Source organism: Cololabis saira, chromosome 6 (assembly GCF_033807715.1).
Source record: "Cololabis saira isolate AMF1-May2022 chromosome 6, fColSai1.1, whole genome shotgun sequence".
Taxonomy (NCBI): Eukaryota; Metazoa; Chordata; class Actinopteri; order Beloniformes; family Belonidae; genus Cololabis; species Cololabis saira.
In genome coordinates, this window is record NC_084592.1 from 23,596,507 (window position 1) to 23,619,737 (window position 23,231).

Sequence of the window (23,231 nt, forward strand, 5' to 3'; positions counted from 1 at the left end):
TTATAATAAAATACTACTTTCAGCTGAATCACATTGTGTTGGTCTATTAATGTGACTTAGATGAAGATCAAATCACAATTTATGGCAAATGAATGATGAAAACCAGTAAATAGCAAGCTGTTTACATATTCTTTTTCTTCCCACTGTATGTTGCTCCAAATAAATTGACAGGTCCTGCAAAGCTGAAATAGGCACCCTTGTGGTTTTTAGGTTAACTGTAACCCTGGATTCACACAGAAAGCGTCACAGGCGTCATAGACGTCATAAACGTCATAGGCGTCCGCCAGCCATTCATTTTCTATGAAAGTGTGCGTCGAGAGGCGTCGGAGGCAGCGGGAGCAGCGGGAGCAGCCCGTCCTGAGCGTCAATTTGAAGTTGAAAAATCTCAACTTTATGCAAATGAGCAGCGGCGACACCGAGGCAGCGTCCAATCACAGACCAGGATTCCAGAAGCAAGAAGCCTCAATGCAGATTGTATTTTCACGTACACACAAACGTACACGCATTCAAATACTTATATTAGCATAGCTGTGCACTAAAAAAACTTATTTTATCAGGAATAAATATATTTAATCCAGCAAACTGATATTTCTTCTGATTTGACTGCCGTTTTTACCTGAACTGCTCACGTGAAACACGTATCTGATGGTTGAGGAGCTGTATGGTCCGAATGATTTTATTTGCTACATCGATCCAACGCAAAATAATTAAAAACCATGCTTATTAATCACAAAACACAGTTTAAACATCATGACCAAATCCGCTCCGACCCGGTGTGTCAGTGTTCAACGCAGACAGACTGCAGCTTCACCGGGACCAATGACTCGCTGACGGTTGCTGTTGATCCGGGACCAACCTTGTTAAAGAGAGCATCAAACTCACTCTTATCTATGCGGAAATAACGCTAAAATATAAAGAAGGCTTCCCAAAGTGTGATCCATGGTGAAATTGGAAACTGAAGATGTGCAGCTATATACAGATATATGCAGTGGCGGCCTTTGGCATCAGGGGGCCCGTTTCAATATTTAATATGGGGCCCTATTTATTACTATATTTACCAGCTATGTGTCCTGCGTCCGTGACGCATTATAAGCTGAAAGAACGCAGTAAACGCATCCATGCGTGACGCATGGATGCGTTTACTGCGTTGGTGTTATTATGCCGCGTTCCATTTGTCGGAAGTCGGAATTTCCCAGTTCCCAGTCGGAATTTTCAACTGGAACGCCCCTCAAAGTGGGATTTCCTACTGGGAAAGTGGGAGAAGCTTCACCACCCCCGAGTTACCATTCCAAGATGGCTGCCATTCCCAGTTCCCAGTTCCGATTTCCGAGGTAAATGGAACGCGGCATTAGAGTGGGCGGCAGCCGCTGCTGTAGTCGGTGATGCTGGACCAAAGAAAGAGCTCACTTTCGGAAGACTACTGTTACTTTTCATGATTTCCAGTCCTATCTCCGAACCGTAGTTGGGAGAGCTGGTATTTAAATACGGTTTCTGGCTCGTTGCTGGTAACCGGCGGTTGTCTGGAGTCCGGGGAAAGTGAAGGAAAAAAGGACGGAGGAAAAATACTGTCCGTGCAACGTCGCACATTTATTACAAACTTGTAAAGAGCAAACAAAACACGTGAGGGCCGACAACTGAAACTAACGGAGGACACACTGAAAAGTAACTGAACACGTGTACCGGTCTTCCACACGCACACACCTGCATCTCCCTCTCTCTCCTCCGCTGCACCCACTACGTCTCACACACACACACCCGAACACACACACCGCCTTAAAGGGGACCGGGCTGGCCGTAACACTACTCACAGCTTTCTTCTTTATATCTGATAATTTTCTCTTTTCAGCACCACTCTGGTATGTTCATTTCATTTTTCTTGGATGTTAGCTGGTTAGTTTAATGGCGGGTAGTGATTTATTATTGTGTCTTCCTTGCGCATTTATTTTTTTGTCAGTCAGTTGGGGGCCCCCTGGTGGCCGGGGCCCGTTTCAACTGAAACGGTTGAAACATAGGTAAGGCCGCCTATGGATATATGTAGGCTATATACACTTTGTTCCCTCCACTTCTGCAGCACAGCTTTGGACTCGCGCACTGCAGGCGTCGACAGTGCATGCAGCTTTCAGTGTGAATCTACCAAGCAGCGCAATGTGGGCGTCAGGAGATTTTTGACGCTTTCAGTGTGAATCCAGGGTAAAAGAACATATTTGGTTAGTCAGTATATTTTAATTTGCTAAATTCTCTGCAACTATTAATTATTGACTAAACTAATGGGGCCATTTTGGCTTGATCCAGTGTTCATAAATGGAGGTTCTTCTGAGGAAACTCTTTAGGATATCTTTTACAGGGACGCAGTTGCATTTTTTAAATACAAACCCACATTTAAAATTTTGAAGGCATGGCTGAGGAAGAAGAGGGTATAGTTACAACCTGAAGTCCTGCCATGCTCAACTACATGAACCTGAGGGCATTCTGAAACAAAAACAAAATGTGAAGGTGACAATCCCAAGTTGTTAAACACGTTATCATGTGTTTGTTTGGGAGAATGGAACAAAAAAAGAACTGAAACTCAGAACCCAGAACTTATTTGAGGTGTTGCAAAAAATAATATCAACATTACAAAGTGGTATAAGCTTCACTGCCCTGACCTTTTTTGGAGCTTCTGTTGGTAGTTACCGTCTCAGCACAATTACATCGATGATGATGATCCAGTTTGCGTGTTCAAAGCGATCTTGTAAAGCTACAGGCGCCCCCTGGTCAGAATCTGACCTAGTTCCTCACTGGCCTTGGTAAATCCATATTAGTACCCGCTGGTATGGAGGGGTCAACATCACATATATCAGTCAAAATGACCAAGGTGACGGTGAGGTATTGCCTCATCTGGATCTTTATACACACCAGGTCGTGGACTGATGTTTCCCTGCAAAGATAAGACAGTATTTGGGACAATTTTGTGCTCACAAATGTTCAATAAAAAAAAAAGATATAGGGATATACAACCAGGAATTGTAATTGTGGGAAGCTTTATTCTACAACCATTATGACAGAAATAAGGATTTTTTTTGACAAAGTAGAATCCATCATTTCTGGCCTCAGCCCTAGTGTCCTGATCTGCCGGGACCACTCAAAAGTAGTTTTGGACCCTATGGCTACGTATGTTGCTTTGTTTGAACTGCCTCATGTGGCCACATGGAGCACTACTTTTCATGGTGGAATGTCATCATGTCAGGCCTGTTATAGGGAAAGGATTTAAGAAATCAAACTAATGAATTAAAAGATGAACACAATCAAAAATCATACAAAATGTGGGCAAATTAACTGAATGCTACAACAACAACAACAAAAATGAACACAAAACTCTGCCACAATGAGAAAGGTTGTAGACAGGGATAAGAAGCAGTTTTATTTTACTGTCTCTGCAAGCAGATGCCAACCAGATTTATTTCTCATTTTTATCCATATTCTGGGAACAGACTGTTTATATGTGTGTTTTTTGAATTTCGGCCAGGAAAAAGAGTTCTCTCAGATGTAAAGAGAATACGGAATATGTGTATTTTAATTGAGTTCTAAAATGAACAATTATGATGTAAGGGTTTTAAGTTAGTGAGTGACCTCATTTTAATGTCTCGTGATAAACTGTGTCTACCATATGCCATTGTGCCGGTGGATTCCCATCCCTGCCAACCAGCCCCTCCCTGGCTTCATCTGTGATTAAAAAAACAAGACAAAACATTATTTCCATAACTGGACTGGGAAGATATAGGTTGCTATTTTTGCACTATTATGGAATAATACTGTTATGGAGCGTATTGTTGGTCTCTTTCTCTCTGATAGAAAACATTCACTCACTATCTGAGATGAGGAGAAACTGAACCCCTCTGAAATAGTACCATGGCAATGTGAGATGTCTCCACGCTGCAGGTTCTGTCATTAAGACATCTAATGCCAAGAAGTACAACACTAGCAATTCCGTAGCATTCCTGCCTCTGGACTTGAGGAACCTACAGTAGCACACCATGAGTGCCTTTAGCTTTAACAAATGTTCCAGATAGTTATTTTTTTAGCCTTTATGTGATTTTTGCAGCTGTTTTTATACTTGCATCTTGGAAATAAGTTAAAAGGTGAAACAAAGTAAGAGTTGTACACCCAATATTACGCAGATAGAGGTTATTTCGTGTTCTTAAACATTGTTATTGTACAGCTTTCTGTGTATCCACCTGTGTTATTTGGTTGAAACTATTACACTCTTGCAGAAGGATAAAAAGTAGTAGTATGTGGATGTCTGTCAGACTGCTTGCCAGCATAAAGCCCTGGTGTGTGATTCCTCAGAAGTACCTGACTTTTTTAAGGTGGCCTCACGAAACACTGTTAATAAGCATTTGTCCAGATGCCACCACTGCTCATCTGGGATGGACTTAATAAACCAAATGATGTCCACAAACTGATAAAGATGCTGTTGAAGGTTATTGTTCTCTTGTCAGAAACTCAATTATGGACAAACAAAAATTATGCATCCGGCGGGAGGAAATCGCACAGTGTGATACAATGGAGTCAGATGTTGTTCATTGATTGGAGAATGGTGGGATACATCTCTCGGCACCCGCATTCATTTTTTTTTCTCAAACAGCCATCCACCAGCACCTTCTGCTCTTTCTCCTGTGTCACAATGGCATCTCATGGCCTCTGAGTATTAGTTTAAAAATTAATTGAGGAATGTCTGTGAGTATTTTTTCTTGGATTTGATAATCCTTACATTCCTTCCTTCTTCTTCCTCTTTCCTTATACAAGCTCTTCGTTCCACTGTGGATTTTTCCCTGGTCTCAAAGCCCCGTCCAACTGTTTTGTTGATCCTCTGCTGTTGGCTTGGGAATTGTACTCACTCACTGTTCCTCTACTAAATTTTTCATGTTTCTGAATCCATTATTGAAAATCCTAAATGAGCCACAGCCATCGTCTCAGCTTTTCATTTAATCCTCTAAATGATTTAACACAAGAGAGGCACAGAAAGGAAATGCAAAAATATTGATATGGCAGACTTTACACTTGTAATAGCTGGCAACAAAATTGCCCGTGGATTCGCCATGCCGATAATATGTGTTTGGCTTAGAGGTGCTTGGCTGCTTTCAGATGAGACTCAGGTGGTGTAGTTGCTACGGCGGTGGAGTATAGCTAATTTGGACTAGATGCCACTTCTCCTTAGTAATTTTCTTTTGCCCATTGTGGGAAGCTGACAATATAATGGACATGTTGTCCATCTGTCCGGGGGACATGTGGAACCAGTCTGCCTGTGTGTAAGTGTGTGTGTTTTGTGTTTCCATTTAGGTTACCTTAACATCCAGTCTTGGCCTGACAACATGACGGACTTGAGTGTTTTCTCCAACTTGGCAACTATAGGGGGAAGAGCGCTTTACAGGTACCTGATAATACAATGTCTTCATTCTCTGATTCAGACCATAGATGCACAGTTTGTTTTGAATTAATCCAAATAAAAGGTAAATGAATCCATGTATTCTTTTTTTTAACAAAGCGTATCATTCATTAATCAGTAAATACATTTAATCATTTTACATGCAGATGTGAATACTGTTTTTGACTGAATTTGACTTTCATGTCATTTCATGGATCTAAAATGATGCAAAAGCAGAGTTGAGCTAAATATTTTATAAACATAATGTACAACATAAAGTACACTAAAAGTACACTAGAAAAAAGCTAAGTATTTAAAATTGTATAGTTTTCACTGGTTGATTTATTCATTTTGGATTAAAACAGAAATATACAAAAGTTTTCATGAAGCTAGATCAAAAATAAAATATATATTTTTTAATTCAAATCCATTTTTATTTGAATGATTTGATATTGAATCACAAATCCTAACATCAATCTTTGGAGAAATGTCCTGTGGATGCCTATAGGCTTTATCTCCTCAATGTAATGTTGATAGTGCTTCCTCTCTTTCAACCAAAAGTCATATTGAATCAGATTTCTTTTAATTGTGAACCATCACTTCATTTGAGAACTCTGTAGTTATCCTCTGTCAATCTCTAAAGCTCTTAGGATTAAAAGAGGTAGGTCTTTCCGAGCTGCTATATGTGTCTAGCCAAGGTATTTCAATGTAGTTTAGTTGATGTATTTGGAAGCTTTTTATGTAGGATGATAGTAACAGTGTTTGTGTGATTAAGTCCTCTGAATTTTAATTTCGTTAAGTGCAATTCTTACTGGCGACTAACCCCTCTTTTACGATGGTATTGTTTTGACATTTAAGAACCTCAGTTGTTTTAACCCAGCTGATAGAACATAATTACTTGTCAATTACATTTAAATGGTTTTCCAAAGGTGCTCTGAAAATGTGTATTGGCATTTCGGTGAAAATAAAGTGAGTGTTGGCAGGTGATTTAGCGTGGGGTTTGTGAGAGTGAGTACGCCTGCAGAAATGTGTGTGCGCGCTGCACCTGCCTGCAGATGGGAACAGCAGTCTGCAGTACAAATTACAGCTTGCCACCCACCTTTGGCCCGTGCTTGATCCTGCACATGCTCTGTGTGTGTGATGGCTCTGACATCCCACTGGTGTCCTGTCATATTTAAACTGTGCAAGTGGAGCATGAGGGTAAAGTTGGACGTAGGCTTCGAAAACAGAAGCAAAGAGAGAGGCAGGAAGAATTATTTAAAAAAACAAGTTAAAGTCAAGCTGTTGTACAGTAGCAGCAAATCACAAAATGCATAAACAAGGATAGATTAAAGTAATTAAATGCAATGTAATTATATTCTGTTAGAAAAGAACAATACTAAAGATGCTAAATTGGATATTTTAACCATCAACAAATCAATTTTATGTTGAATTAGTAATGCTGTACTTAAATTATTACTGACAAATGAGTCCTTGGTTTTGGTAACATGTTCACTGGAATATTTATTTAAAACAAGGCTGCTTAGTCTAAGAATGTGGCAACATGTAAACAACTGGTTTTATATTCATCTATTTCCATCCATCTGCTAATAACTTTGGATTGTGTCATTGAGTTAATATATGACCAGAGATGCCAACACAACACTCTCCCGTATTGTTCTCCATTTGTTCTGGGGATATTGTTCCGTGGTATCCTTGAGTCAGCTGACAAATACAATTGTTGAGGCCTCCTCCTGGTAAGACGACAGTCTTCAGTAGGCGTACAGACCCATTCTGACTAGATTCCTGAACCATCTCAATCCTGTTGATACAGAGAAGCCATAACTGTTCTCAGAGACCTTGGAGGAGGATTGAGCTCCTCATCCTGTTCCTGAAGTTGAGCCTAGGCACTGAATGGAAGAAGATCATTTTGTTTGCTTGGTTTTACAATCTCATGCTTTTTATCACCACCCACAAGACCACAGCTGAAGGTTGGAATATGTCGAATGGCAAACAATGTATTTGCTTTTCAGCTTGGCTCTCTTTTCCTTGCAACAAACCTAACATCTACTTCACTGCAAATATTCCCCAAATTCACCAACCAATTTTCCACTCTCGTCTACCCCCATCTTTACAGTCAAGACCACATGAGACTCTTCCGTGAGAGGGAGATACTATGGTTTTGCGCAAATCTAGGAGAAATGGATATGTGCAAATATCGAAAAAGAAATTCTGGAAACAGCGCTAATTTCAGACCTTTTTTTTTGCTTCAGGAGGTGGTTTTTCAGGTGATTCGACAATCCACTTTTTCACAAAAGTGAGATGGAAACGCTTTTTGGGAATTTCCTCGTCTCCCGGCTGCGCTGGATGTGACGTAGCTGGTCAATCGAAATAAATGAAATTCTAGTTTTCAGCTGTTTTTGGCCTCATTAATACGATGTAGTTGTGCTAAAACACTGCTTAATCATTATACATTGCATAAGGACTTTGCTTCTGAATAATCAATGATTGCTGCCTTTATCATATGGCTATTTTCTCAAAAGCGGTAGCAGCAACCGCAACAATTCGTCAAAGACTAAAGGTGTTTTGTCCAGTTTCTTCAACGTTGAGATTTCCCTTTTTTGTTGTTTTGAAGAGAAGTGTCACGGGACAAGATTGAGATGAAAGTTACGAGAATTGTGCTTCTTCGAAAAAGCCTGTTTAATGGAAACACCACCCCCTGCAGCGCTAACTTTATCACTCTTTCAGAGACTCAGTTTTCATTTGCACAGAAGTGTAATGGAAACACACTACTGATTCCCAACTTAGAGTGTTTAATCCACTCTTTTTTAACTGATGACCAGTTGGCCAAAGCTGCTACTGATGTCAATTCTGATCTAGGCTGCACCACACCCAACTGGTACAAAGTGACTTTCTGAAGTCCGATGAACAAGAAAATAGCAGCACCGGCCGAATCTAACAACCCACAGAAAAGAAGTCTACTTTAGTGTTGGATCCTGATACCTCATACACCCGAAGCATCATCCACAGACTGTTATGAGTTGTGTCGGAGATTGAAGTTGAACATATGCCTCATTATTCCCAGCAAACTTTGACTACACGCTTGTCTTCAACAAGCCTGTCACTATACCGCTCCTCCTCTCACCTGAGTATCCCAGGCATTATGTCACAGATGTGAGGACACAAAAATCAATCATCAAACCTGTGATCTGGGGTGTCCAGGTGCCAAATGTACTTGTGAACATCCCTATGATTGACTTGGACACATGCCTAACAACAGACTTCCACTCAGGTTCAAGGACATAAACAAACCCAAGCTTGTAGAAAGTGCAGAAAGCCTGGTGGCATTAATTTCTGCAAAATTATGTTTTTCATTGGTTAATAGGCAAAATAAAACAATATATTATTTTAATTTTAGTGCCTTTGTTGTCACACCACTGCATTTTTAACACAAAGTTACATATTCCGTGAGAGAATTGTAAATAATATTCAATAATGTCTTAAATTCAGTGTCAATGTTTAGCTGAGCCAATTTTTCCCAAGGACACTGATGGCACACAGCTTTTTTCTTACATTTTTTCCTTCTTTCCTCTTTTTTTATTTCACCTCTTCTTTCCACCTTCCCTTTCTTGCTGTCTGGACCCGCTGTCTTCTGGCCTCCACCAATGTTTTTCTCTCAGTGGGATCTCTCTGCTGGTGTTAAAGCAGCAGGGCATCTCATCGCTGCTGCTTCAGTCCCTGAAGGAGATCAGCGCTGGGAACGTCCATATTGCCGAGAACAGCCAGCTCTGCTATTACAATACTGTCAACTGGACGAGACTATTCAGCACTGCAAACCAAAAGGTCCTGATCCGCAGCAACCGAAGTCCGCAGGAATGCAGTAAGTTTATGCAACAATCACCGATGAACCTATAGTTCTGAATAGCCACAAAACATATAAAATGTTATGGAAGTAAAACTGTCACTGTAAGAGTCACACATTGGTTCAGATTAAGACAATGTTCAAAAGACGAACCTACTACAGGCTTCAAATACAATGATGGATATTTTCAACTCTATGAAGTCCTTTGGCTTCAGTATTGGTCCTGTTTTCGAGACATAAATTAAGTCAGTGAATATGGGACTGCACTCAATGACTTAAGAACTTGCAATGAATTAGCGTCCAGTCCATCATCAGATGGGCATATTTGGACGCATGCAGATAAAACCATTGTTTTATGTCCCTTTTGTTCTTTTTTACACCACATACATAAATGCCTACTAAAACTGATAAATGAATCAATTAATTTCCCTTTGGGGATCAATAAAGTATTTTTGGATTTGAATTGAATCTGAAATGGTTTTCTGTGGAACAGAAGGTAAACATTCTAATTGAATATAAGATTTAACGCCTTTTTTTATAAATGAAATCAAAGTAAGTAAATTAAATTTGGGCATCTGATACATTGTTTTCTGGGCAAACTACAAATCTTTAGAACTGTGTTGTACTTCACACTGACAGTAAACATATAGCAGGAATCATTTCATCTTTGCTGTTATGTTTCCATCCTGTGAGAATTAGCCATAATGTCTATTTCCTTTTATTTCCTTTGGAAGCAATGAGCACTTGGTGTTTCACTCACCTTGTCGACATTTTAGTTAAGATTTTGATACATACTTACAGACACAGTGTAATTTTTTTTTTCTCTTGAAGTAGGTTGATTTTGGACATGAAACTCCCAAACAAGTTCACCAACATTATCCCATACAGAGACACTTGAATAGGGCACTCTTAACTCTTAAATAACCGTCCTCTTCCCCAGTTTCCTCCTGATTGGTGGTATCTCTCAACTCCATCACTACTTCACTCCTTAGTCGGATACGTTGTAATTTCAGTTAGTAATAGTTATACTGGAAATGCTTTATTAAACCTTTTAAAAGGCAGCTGGGGTTAAGAGACCCAGATAGAGAGAGCAAGGAAAAGGAGGCAAGTCTAGGGAGGTGCATATGATCGGACAGGAATACTCCCCCGCTGGATCGGGCCGGACAGAGGGTGAATGTCATTATTGCCAGTGATCTGGTTGGGTCCTGGAATTTCTCGTGGCTGGTAGGATAAGTTCCTTAAATAGGTTCCTGAATCCTAACTTGATATGTGTGTAATTATTTGGCCAAATGTGGAGCTAATGCCAATGAATATTTTTTTTTTATTTTTGTTTGTTTTATCTTGTTAATTGTAGCGCTGCTAAAATATGACTAATAATAATCCAATACTCCGATACATTGTTTACTTCACAGTGGCAAGTAAGCGCAAACATACAATAGAGATACATCTTTTCTGTTATTCTTTTTCCATCTGGTAAATGTGAGCTATTATGTCATTATTTCCTCTTATTTCCTGTGGAGGTCGTAAAAGTGTACTTCGTGTTTCACTCACGGCATTGGTATTTTGGTTTAGTTTTTAATGCATACAGACACAGCATATATATATATATATATATATTTATATATATATATATATATATATATATATATATATATATATATATATATATATATATATATATATATGTATATATATATATATATGTATATATATGTATATATGTGTGTGTGTACACACATATATATATCTATATTTCTTTATTTATTTCTTTATTTATTAATTAGGTTGATTTTGGACTCTGTGTTGTGTTACTAAAAGTTAATATATACTTTCTCTTAAGCCAACAATTGACAGTAAGATGTCAATGTTTTGAAATGGTGCTTCAAGCACAGCTTAGAACATGATGCATGTCGTACTGAGAACATGCATTCATAAAGTGGAGTTTTAGGCCTCGCAGTGTTCTCACATCAGTATAATTAATGCTTTTTATCATAGCTTGCTAATAAATGCAGATTGTCTTTATCTGACATCCCCAACATGCTCTTGTTATCTCTATCTGCCCACATCAGGGGAAAGATATGTTACCCCTTTGTCGTTAATACACTGCTTCCATTTGGAAGTTCTACATTGCTAGACTCATATTTAAATAAGTACTATCATTTGCCTTGTTTCAAAAAAGAGCAAATAAAATGTAAATTTATCTAGTTCTTACTGAATTAAATTCTACTTGTGGAGGAATAGATAGAGAGGATTGCCTTTTGTCCTCTTTGTAACTCCCTAAACAGACTGTAGTTAAGCAAACCGCAGCATCTGCTGAACTTTCTCTGAATAAGTGAAACAAGACTGCCCTGAGCCCATTTAGCAATATCAGAGACCTTAGCTGCTCTTTACAGAGTGACTAAGTAGTAGTTACGTAGCCGAACCCTGTTGAACAAGCTGCTAGATGCATCACTCTGCACTTTTTAAAGGGTTCTGAGAGTAAGTAAAATGTCAAGTTGTCTTACTCCTGCACAAACCCATGATTTGGTTTGGTGTGTAAATAGATGGGTCCATTGTTCAAAGATTGTTTTATATTGCATCATATTGTCTCAAACTATCCAAAATATAGTTTGAGTGATGACATCTCAGAACATCTCGGACCAGCAACCCTATACGTCTTGAATAACCTGTAGAACAAAGATAAACCATGTGATCAAACTGGGCAACCGGGCCAAAAAAGTAGAGGAAGATTTTCAGTATTCCAAAAAGATAAAAGTCAAACCTGAAATGATAGTGCCGAGGAGAGTGAGGTTATATAGTTCTGCTATGCGTTTAAGAGGGAAAAAATGTGTCTTCAAGAGATTCTCGAAGATAGAGAGAGACGGCCCTGTCCTGATAGTAACTGGCAGGTCGCTCCACCTTTGATACACTTGAACAATACTTATTTATTTTGCACAGATTTTGCAGGAATTTTAATTGGGCTTTGTGTTTCTAGTTGTGAGGAAAGTTTCAAGGTTTAAAAAAAAATCCATCCCAAAGATTTTGAAAAACTGCACAGCTACGTAAAACGATGTGGTTCAAAGATCTGTGTTATTTCGTAAAATATCAAGTTATACGGAGAAATATCGGTGTCCTCAGCTACTTTCCTTGACCTTTCCGGCGGCTGACCAGCTTTGCTTTCAAAGATGCTTTACAGAGGGTTGCAGCAGTTTACTTCTAATTACACCCCTTTCCTCTTGCTCACCACTATTCCCCAATAGATTTTTATTTATCAAATCAGGTATTTTAGAGTCTGAATTCGAATTATCCTGTCCTCCTATTGTACTTCCTTCCGCCAGTAAAGGTGTTTACATCATCATCATCACAGCATTTCTTTTGTCTCACTCCATCTTTAGCAGCTCGTTCAGAAACATCATATGTTTCTTCAGCACCCATCCTTCCTCGTTTTTATTTTCTTCCTTTTCACTTTACCTGTAGTGCTTGAAGCCCAACAAGGGAGGTTTTTCTCTCTTGTGAGAGGGAAGCTTTTATCTTTTACCCTCCAAAAGAATATATGATTTTCTCTCTACTGTGTTGTTTACATCTTTTTGTAGGCACACATACAAAAGGATGTGTGTTTGGAACATGGGTAGGAAGAATGCTGAGTCATGCTTAAAGTCCCTGTATCTGGACATTATCACAGGGTTACTTCAACACTTTTAATTATGCATGGGTCACAGTCATGTGTAAAAACCATTGTGGCAAGAGGGAAAAAGATCCAGTTTACACAGTAGACAAGATGGTCTGGGTCTATTGTTGCTGTAAGTTTAAGAGTCTGAAAGTCTAATCAGTTGTGCTTGAATTTCTCTCTGTAATCAACAGATGATTATAGCTGCAGAAAAGCAAATCCGTTTTCTCTATGTAGACAAAACTCATCGTAGTGCAGCTCATCTTTCAACACTGTTGGACCACTTTGTGAGATGTGAATAAAATTAAATACGGTGTTGTACAAATTCTTGTAATGCTACATTTAGGTGTAATAGCCTCAAGGCAACATATCAAGTTTAAAGGGATTTGAAGGTTGTTTTTTTTTGTTGTTGTTTTTTTGTTTTGTTTTTTTGGCGAGGAGTTGCAGCTCAGAGGTGATTTTTCAGCCTTTTTTGTCATGAAGCCGCACGGATCCATTCTTTACGAACTGCACACGAAACCGCATTGCAGACCTGTACAGATGCTTTCCACAAATACCGATGAAACAAGTGTAGACTATAAGGTTTATACACACGACCACTAGCCAAACGCGTGAAAGATCGGTGTTGATTATTTTGGTATTTTAAAAAATCGAGAAGGTTAAAATATCTGGGTTGTCAGTGCACAATATATACTGCTCAAAAAACAAAGGGAACACTTAAACAACACAATGTAATGTGTTCCCTTTATCTTTCAGTCCATCCAGTCGTTCAGCCAATTTTAAGAAGTTTTCTTAGATGAAGTTGGGTATTGGCATATAAAGGTTGACCCAATGAAACTCCACAGAGAAGCAATTTTAATGCATAAATACGCAGATCTAAATGTGATGGGCTTCTTTTCAAGATGGCTGTGTTATTTTGTTTAATTTTGTAACAAGCCAATTAGTGGAAACTTAGTCCTCATTTTCTGTGTCTGCATCGGTGCTGAGTCATCACTTCTGCCCCAATTCAATATCTCTCTCTCATGCTGCTTTTCCTTTTTTGTTCTGAGCAGCCAGGGAGCACATGGTGTGTGACCCGCTGTGTTCAGACGCCGGCTGTTGGGGTCCCGGACCAGACCAGTGCCTGTCCTGCCGGTACTTCAGTCGTGGCCGAACCTGTGTGGACTCCTGCAACCTTTATGAAGGGTGAGAAAAGCATGCATATGCATACACTAAAATACAGTATGGCGACACGATATAGATGTGACAGATGGATGGATAACAGCTGGATGAAAGTACCTTGGATACTTTCGTGGATTCGCATTCATCAAGGTCATGGCGATCCTAAAACGCTCAAAGAGAAGGCAGCTACTTATTTTCATGCTTGCCTCTTTGTCCAAGAAAGGAAGTCGAGCTTTTTAGTATTTTTATCTTCCTACAATTTTGGACAACTTTTTCGTATGCTAATAAAAACAGAATTCAACATTTTGCAAGCTGTTGTAATGCTACATTTAATTTTAAATAGTCTTAAGATAACACAAGCAATGCCAAAGGTGTAGAAACCTAGCCATTTAATTTGTTTTTCCAAGAAAGGAAGTCAAGCTTTTTAGGGTTTTTTTCTTCCTAAAATGTTGGACAACTTTGTTTTATGCTAATAAAAACAGAATTCAACATTTTGCAAGCTGTTGTAATGCTACATTTAATTGTAAATAGCCTTAAGATAACACATGCAATGCCAAAGGTGTAGAAACCTAGCCATTTAATGTGTTGGATATAGTAGAAGCAAGATGTTTAAGAATCTGGCACTACCACCTTTTGTTTCTTTTGGCAAAGCTTAAGCATCTGTGTTGTACAGTGTACATCATCTGAGTAGGTACATGTATTTCATGAAAAAAAGGCTAAACCTGTGCAAAGCATACTGTGGTTCCTCTGCAGCAGCATGCATGGCCAGTCACAGACACAGATATATTCAGCTGCAGCTGCAGAGATTTAGTCTCAAGGCTCTGTGGAACCAGCAAGAGGCTTTTGACATGATGGACAGGGCCAAAGCAAACCCAACAAATAGTGCTGGAGAATAAAATAAAGCACTCTAGTAAAGGCCATAAAAAGATGAAATTCACTTCAGCAGCATGGACACAATCAAAACATATCCCTGAGCTGGGCAAGAAAAGAAAATGTTCTGTTCAGTGCATTTTGATATTCATTCGTATCTTCTCCCTGTATTATCTGCAAAGGGAGCAATTTGAATTTAGCTGAAAACACTCATTAAAAGAGTATAACACATAGTATACTTTGTATTTCTGTTTCTGCAAATCTCATAAACCACTTAATCATTCATAACTTAGATGTCTGTTGTGACTCCCAAGTCTAAAATAATATTTTCAGAGAAAGCAAGTTTCTTGCAATTAATTTGCATTCAGATTGTATGTTGAAACATTGAATGGTTTCTTTCTTCCTCTGAGAGGAAGATTTGAAGCTTGGCACTAAACGGGGTCTGATTGAAAAGTCATCTGAAAATACAGTGAAGGTCTGCAGATTGAGCTTAAACGAACAACTGCCGCAACTTCTAATTATCTGAGAAATCACAGAATGAGCCTGCAAATGTTGCTAAAACATAGTCAGCGCACAGTTTGTAATGATTGATGTTATACAAATAATGTTGTTTGTGTCCACTCTTCAAATGTGACATCAGTATGCAACTCAATGTATTTAGGCATGTGGACATGATTAAGAGGATCTGCTGCAGTTCAAACCGAGCATCAGAATGGGGAAGAAAGGTGATTTAAGTAACTTTGAACGTAGCATGGTTGTTGGTGCCAGACGGGCTGGTCTGAGTATTTCAGAAACTGCTGATCGACTGGGATTTTCACCCAAAACCATCTCTAGGGTTTACAAAGAATGGTCTTAAAAAGAGAAAAAAAACCCGTTGGCGGCAGTTCTGTGGGCGCAAATGCCTTGTTTATGCCAGAGGTCAGACTCATTGGAGCTGATAGAAAGGCAACAGTAACTCAAATAACCACTCGTTACAACTGAGGTATGAAGAAGAGCATCTCTGAACACACGACGCATCGAACCTTGAGGCGGACCGGCTACAGCAGCAGACGACCACACCAGGTGCTTCTCCTGGCAGCTAAGAACAGGAAACTGAGTCTACAATTCACACAGGCTCACCAAAACTGGACAACAGAAGATTGGAAAAACGTTGCCTGGTCTGATGAGTCGATTTCTGCTGCGACATTCGGAACGTAGGGTCAGAATTTGGTGTCACCAACATGAAAGCATGGATCCATCCTGCCTTGCATCAACGGTTCAGGCTGGTGGTGGTGTCATGGTGGGGGGGGAGATTTTCCTGGTACACCTTGTGCCATTAGTACCAACTGAACATCGTGTCAAAGCCACAGCCTACCAGAGTATTGTTGCTGACCATGTCCATCCCTTTATGACCACAGTGGACCATCTTCTGATGGATACTTCCAGCAGGATAACGGGTCATGTCATAAAAATAATCTCAGACTGATTTCTTGAACATGACAATGAGTTCACTACTCAAACAGCCTCCACAGTCACCAGATCTCAGTCCAATAGAGCAGCTTTGGGATGTGGTGGAACAGGAGATTGGCATCATGGATGAGCAGCCGACAAATCTGCAGCAACTGCGTGATGCTATCATGTCAATATGGTCCAAACTCTCTGAGGAATGTTTCCAGTACCTTGTTCAATCTATGACACGAAGGATTAAGGCAGTTCTGAAGGCAAAAGGGGGTCCAACCTGGTGCTACAATAAAGTGGCCGGTGAGTGTATATCAGACGAAACAACAAATACAATGAATCACGAGGGGGGAGGCTCTTCCTTAAAAAAAGAACAAATGTATTAATTCTAGGGAGTTTTCTGCTTTGTCAAACTCCCAGAAGGTGTGCTGCATGTATACATACATTTATATTTGTGTCGATAAAGAAAGTGCAATTAAATACTGCCTGGTTCTGAAAACATCTGCAGCCAAGAAATAGAAAAGCTAATGATACTGTCGCCAAACGACTTTTGATTTTATAGCCGCCAACAATCGAGGGCATCTTGGCATGATCATCACTGAAAAGAATCCCCCATTTTGGGCAAAATGCATTAAAGGTTGTTTATTTTTCCTTTGTAAGTGTGAGACAGGGTATAGAAGTGCAACACCCAGCAACTATCCTCACTTTACCAACAATCTTTGCACAAAAAGCACATCACACGAGCCAGTTGCCAACACGGCACAGACAGTTTACTTACCACTTTCTGTCCAGGCTCATGATCTTCTAGCACTGGAACAACTTCTGCTCTTTTGCTGATCTTGAAAAACAAACTCCCTCCACCGAGCCGTGGTCAGCCAACTTTCCCTTACGGATAAAAACAACATTGCTTTGAAGATACATTTGAAACAACAGCAAAGTGCCTAATAAGTGGTAGCAGATCCGCAAGGGGGAAAGACATACTTGTCTTAAACATGTGAGTTTAAAATAGCTCGTGAAGCTCTTGGTCCTGGGGAAGCACGCTGCTTGGAGACTATGACCATTCCAGGAAGTGTTTCCCTTCATGTCATTGAGAGCCAATGTTAGAAATTATTGGTGTTTTTTTCAAAGGTTGTTTTTTTGCTTTTTTTGTGCCTAGGATATGTTTACCTTTTTTCACACTTCAGTTCTCTCAGATGATAATTTATCATAATAACATTTTAGATAAGTCAGTAAACAAAGAAGCGTAAATGACAGCCTGTCTTCACTTTAAATATCTTCTAATACAGGAGAAAACTTGCTTGTGTAACAATTAAATGATCAGTAAAAGGTTTTCAGTTGAAACAGTCCTTTATTGTTGAAAGAATTGAAGATAATGCAGCACTATTTTTAATAGTGTTAAAAGAAAAGGCCAAAGTTTTCTGTTACAGTTTCCGAGCTGAGGCGTAATTTGCCTGTTTACAAGCGATAATGTTGAGAGCCAGGGGGGGTTAAAGAACAATTTAAGAAGCTGGGACTACAAAAGGAACCCCTGCAGAGGAGTCTTAACAATAGAAGTCCCTTGATGCTATTTACTTTTCTGTCAAAGGTAAACCTTCCCTGAGGAGTTGTAATAATGACATTTTAGCATTGTAGATTTCTGGTGGGTTTTTTTTAGTTAAGAGTTGAAACCTGATGGCAGAATTGTTGTGGCCGTACTGGAGAGGAAGGAGCACCTGGAGCTGCTGTCAGGGCAGGAGGGCTAGGCGTGTCACTGCGTGTCACAGTCAATGCTTGCGCACGGGGCCACGCCCTGCCTACCTGTCCGCCTGTCCACCTGCATGCCAGCACCACTCACAGCCTCAGCATCACCAGCACATCGACCTCCAAACGCCGAGTTGCAGTAAAAGCAATCCAGAGCCCCTCCCACTGTTCACACCATAGATTTCGAGTCATGTGCAAAGTCTTGTAATATTTCATTTTCCAGTGAACATCATTCTGTGCTTGGATTTTTGTAGTGAAACACTGATATTAGGTCTTTTTTTGTTATTTTTTTATAGCTTCAGTGGTTCATGATGAATTCAAAACAACCATTGAGAATGTACAGAACCTCTTGCATTATAGATGCAATTGTTTCGTCTCAGTCTGAGGCGTACTAGAAGTTCAGCTTGGGTCAGCTGTCAGCAGAATCAGAAGCCTCTCCAGTGATGTGTCGATGCACGAAAACGTTTGTACCTTGTAGCCAAAAATACCAGACAGCCTTTATTTATTGTTGCAAACATAAAGATTTAACAAGAATCATTTTTAATGCTTGTATAATAATAATTGTGCATGTCCTAATTGTAGCAGTCATGTTAATATATAACATCTGTGAGGTCACAGGTGGTACCCATGTTTTATTGATGATATTTCTTTGCAACAGGGTTTGCTTCGGCTTTAACCTAAACCTTGCCCACAGATCAGGACAGCCGTCTTGCCATATCCTCGAGCACCCAACACCTGTCAAGTTTGGAGCCGATCAGACGTACAGCAAAGCACCATACTGAGATTCCTCCATGATTTAAATTATTTTGTGTTGCTTTCTATTTGCCTGATAGAAAACTAGAAAAATACAGGAAAGCAGAGAACACCGGAACATCTTGTAGCCTGTGAGGCAGTAACGATATCTTCCAGATACACTGCAGCCTTTATTATTTCGACCAGCACGCGCATGGACAAAGGCTTACCTTCTTTTCCTCCTTGAAGGTTTTGTGAAGGCCAGATGAAGCATAATTAATACTAATTTGATTTCATTCCCACTGGGACAGCTACATTTTTTTCCCTCTCTATTGCTGTTTTCCCTAACAGACCAAAAGACAAGAGCTCCATATTAATTCTCCGTCTCCTGCAGTAACAAAAGCAAAGTGCCAACTCAGTTCCAGTGTGTTCAAATTTAATGACTTTTGGAGGCCACTCTGGTGTTGCACTATTATAAGGAGATTGCAGAAATTTAATAACACGGCACTTAATTTAATTGATTTTTGAAAACATTGCACCTTCACAGTCACTGCACCTCTCAACTCTGTCGACCCCCCAAGTTATAATTCCTCCACCCCTCTGAAACCTTCCGTCATTGTGTTTGCTTTGGATTGATTCAGACGTTATCGGTTGTAAAAGGATCATTTACAGACAGCGTTCACTTATGAAAAATAAAAATGAAAATCTCTCAAAAAGGACACTTTGGAGTATAAATTGTGAGGAAGCGTCACTGAAATGTGACTGGTATTTAATGGGGATTCAGTATCATTGTAAGTGCGTTTTCCTGTTTCCTTTTTTTATGGAAAAAAAAACAGGGACTTTCCTGTTTTGTGTCTGTATTGTTAGCCATACAAAGTCTTCAACACAGAAATGCCAGTGACTAATTGTTCAGGAACATTGTATTTGTTCTGACATTACTTGGCAAGAGCTGATTCTTCTTTGGTAGGTACAATGTGAGAAAATGTGACATTTATAAATAGTCTAGATCTTAAATGAAAAATAATGAGAAGAAATGACTTCTCTTAGCATTAATGGTTAATGTGAAAACATTGCTTTTAGAATCCCAAACTCACTCCAGTTTAATGTATACACAGTGTAACCAAGACGCCCTGCGTTTATGGGGGCAGATACTTTATCTTTTCATTGTTTACCATGCATGAGCACATGAACATGTACCTGTATATGTAAATAGCTCCATATGATAAAGTGAAATGGAAGTTACTGCTATTCTGTCACTCAGCTCTATGCCTCTAACAAGGTGTATGTATTTTTATTTAAAGGGCTACCTGGGTGATAGAAGCTTTCAACAACATTTCACATGTCTAACATCGTAGATTGTTATTGTTCTGTCATACAAATAAAGCTACATTGCACTTCTTTCTCACTCCTGTTTCTCTCTCTGCTGTCCATCAAACTCCCTCCCCCTCTCCATTTCTCCCAGGGATATTCGAGAGTATGCCAATGGGTCAGTGTGTGTGGAGTGTGACGCCCAGTGTGAACGAGCAGACGATGACTCTTTGACTTGCCATGGTCCGGTAAGCTTGCTCCAACAACCCTGTCCTGTCAGACTGAGGCATTTGTTTCACATGTGTATTTTCTCTTCATACAGAGAGAGCAGGGATGTTTGTATATATAAGGTGTTGTCTGGTCATTAAAGGAGACTTATTATGGCATTTAATGTATATTTTAAACAGGCCTTGAATGTCTTAAAAACAATCAAAAGCTTGTTTTTTCTACATAAATCAGAAATTCAGCCTGTGGACCATGTCTCTATTTTTACCGCTTCTAACCTCCTCTGAGGGATTCTGAGGGGGAGGGGAGGCTATGATAATGAGGCACTGCGCTGATTGGCTGCCTGAATGATGCGTAGCAGGGGAGGGAACAAAGCCTCTCCGGGCAGAAGAGCAGCGGCTCCGTACGCTATTAAACCATGTCCCATGCGATCGAACTTCAGTGACAAAATCAATTCCATTGCTTTATTTTTTTTGTATTGGACTGTCCTAACTGGCCGCGAGTTTAACGGTTTCAGTGTGGACAGAGAGCGTCCGATGTCACGCAGCTCGACGCGATAGTCGGACGCTCGCATGCATTTATGACACGGTGTAAATGGATCTTAAAGCCTGAATTACGGTTCTGCGTTAAATCGACGCGTACCCTACGCCGTAGGCTCTGCGTTGGTGTAACGCAGAACCATAAATCAGCCTTTAGTTACCTGAAGAGGGGACCGGGTCACCTCGTCTTCACACTAATTGACACAGGAAGATTTAATTTAATTCTAAACAAGTACACCACAGTTATTTACTCCGATTCCTCATCATTTCATTTCCTATGTTACAAGACAAATGAATCATGTTAACTGTAAAGAAATCACAACACTGAATTTGCACAAATGGTATATAAATATAAATAACATTTATGCACTATTGCTGGCTCAAGGAAGGACCGCACATTTTCTGAAGGTGTCGTTGAACAGCTTCAGGTGCATGGAAGATCTGAAACCATAAACAGAAGAAAAATGTATTACGGTACTAATAGAGCTCCTTAACATGGAGTAACACCGGAGCTGAGCTAAATAATTAGCCCATGCAAAGATCATACTTGTAGACAAATATAAATAACATAAAAAATGAACGTCACTTACCGCTGACTCGTGTGCAGTTGCCGGGTCCGTACTGTTGGTACTGATGCTTTTATGAGGGTAAGTGTCGATGCGAAACCTAATTTTTACTGTCCCTCGTTGTTCTAACAGCCACCGCTTCAGAACAATGGCGGAAGCTCCGGCCGGCGGAGTTAGTTGTGGGCGTGGTTTCAGTGTGTGTTAATATGGTAGTTATTTTCTTTATAGCCTGGAATATTGTAAGGATGGTAGCTTTTCTTTATATCCACTGTATAGCAGCTTTAAAAAAAACAATAATATCAATGTAGTCTCAAAAGTCAAACGTGTGGGTGAGAAACATATAATCAGAGTGAATATTCTAAATAAATTGCATTTAAAAGATAATGGTGCTCAAATACCACATTCAGTATGAAATGCCACTTTTTATTCCTACGTACTCAGTGGTAGAGTAAGGCTTTACTCATCATAAAGCTACCAAATGACATGAATGTTCAGACATCCCTCACGCAGATTATATGTTACTGGCAGCAAACGTGTCTTTCAGCTTGACTGATTACATATTGTGTTGAGACTCAGGCTACAGTATATATACTTTTCACTCACTTTCTTGCCTGTTTTATGCACAGCTGCTTGCTGGTAGCAGCTGTGCATAAAATAGGCCATGAAAAAGTATGATTGTCTGACCTCAGTTTCTGCATGTATTGGGGAGATACTATACTATACAACCAAGCACATGGACCTTTGCGTTCTCTCAGAATCTAAGCTTGTGGTTTGTGGTTTGCGATGGATGTTAGCCAAAGGGGCCATGTGCTGTCTTTTGTGTCCCATCACAGCCTGTCAGATAGTTTTCCCATTACAGTTAAGAGATGTGGAACCATGTAAGCGCCTTATGTGTGAGTGCACAGAAACAGCCAGGAAAGACTGATTTAGCACATCACTGTTCGATGGCATAAGTATGCTGTTGGGCAGCCCGCTCTCACGACAAAGGCTCACTCTCTGTTTATGCCACCTAGCAAAACTTAAACGTAATCTACTCCATTTGTTTATGCCGTAACTTAATGCTTAATCTTGGGTTTTTAATTAGTTAAAAAAGCAGAGGCTGAAATCTCTGTGAATCTGCAACTCAATCCGAAAATGATACGCGATGGGATTCAAAATAGGTTCTTTAGATTCCGAGCTCCTAAAGTGGATTCATTTTTTTATTTTTTGCCTGTTAAAGGTGATGCCACAGTGATTGTTTCACACAATGCAGTGATAATGTGTCCTGCTATATAGTTAATTCTGTGTTCATTATCACACGGAAACTAATGGCTCAGTAAGGATTTTGAGATTTAGCCTTTAGAGTCAAAGCAGACTACAGTTTTTTTTTTATTATTTATGATTTGTATGTCACAGATGGGTCTAAATAAGCCTAAATATTAATTAGTAATAATGTATTAAAATAAGAGTGCAGGGTGACATGCCTTGAATTCTTCTGTTAAAAAAATGAACGGGACTCAAAGCAACCTGTCTTAGGTTTCAGCAAACATGCAGGAAGAAATCTACTGAACTCTACTAGAACTCTACTGGTTCATGCAAGTGCTTTTGAGGACACGGCTGACTGCTTTAAGTCACATAAGAGTGTAACACCGGGTTAAAAATCTTAATTTCAGCCTGAACTCTAAATGTCCGTGCAATAGGCCCACTTAGTTTCCGTCACTGCTGTGCATGTTTTTTTACAGCCTTGGTTTTGTGATTGATAATACAAAACTCTAAACCTGAC

General features: G+C 39.6%; 1 protein-coding gene across 1 annotated transcript in view; it reads left to right on the forward strand.

The window, feature by feature from the left end:
* The window catches only part of LOC133446041 (receptor tyrosine-protein kinase erbB-4-like), a 377,138-nt gene that overhangs the window by 267,902 nt on the left and 86,005 nt on the right, over positions 1 to 23,231 (forward strand). Inside the window, exons 11-14 of the mRNA XM_061723735.1 lie at positions 5,320 to 5,410; positions 9,064 to 9,263; positions 13,944 to 14,076; positions 20,294 to 20,387. Of these exons, the coding sequence (XP_061579719.1) occupies positions 5,320 to 5,410; positions 9,064 to 9,263; positions 13,944 to 14,076; positions 20,294 to 20,387 (518 nt within the window). The remainder of the gene's footprint in view (positions 1 to 5,319; positions 5,411 to 9,063; positions 9,264 to 13,943; positions 14,077 to 20,293; positions 20,388 to 23,231) is intronic.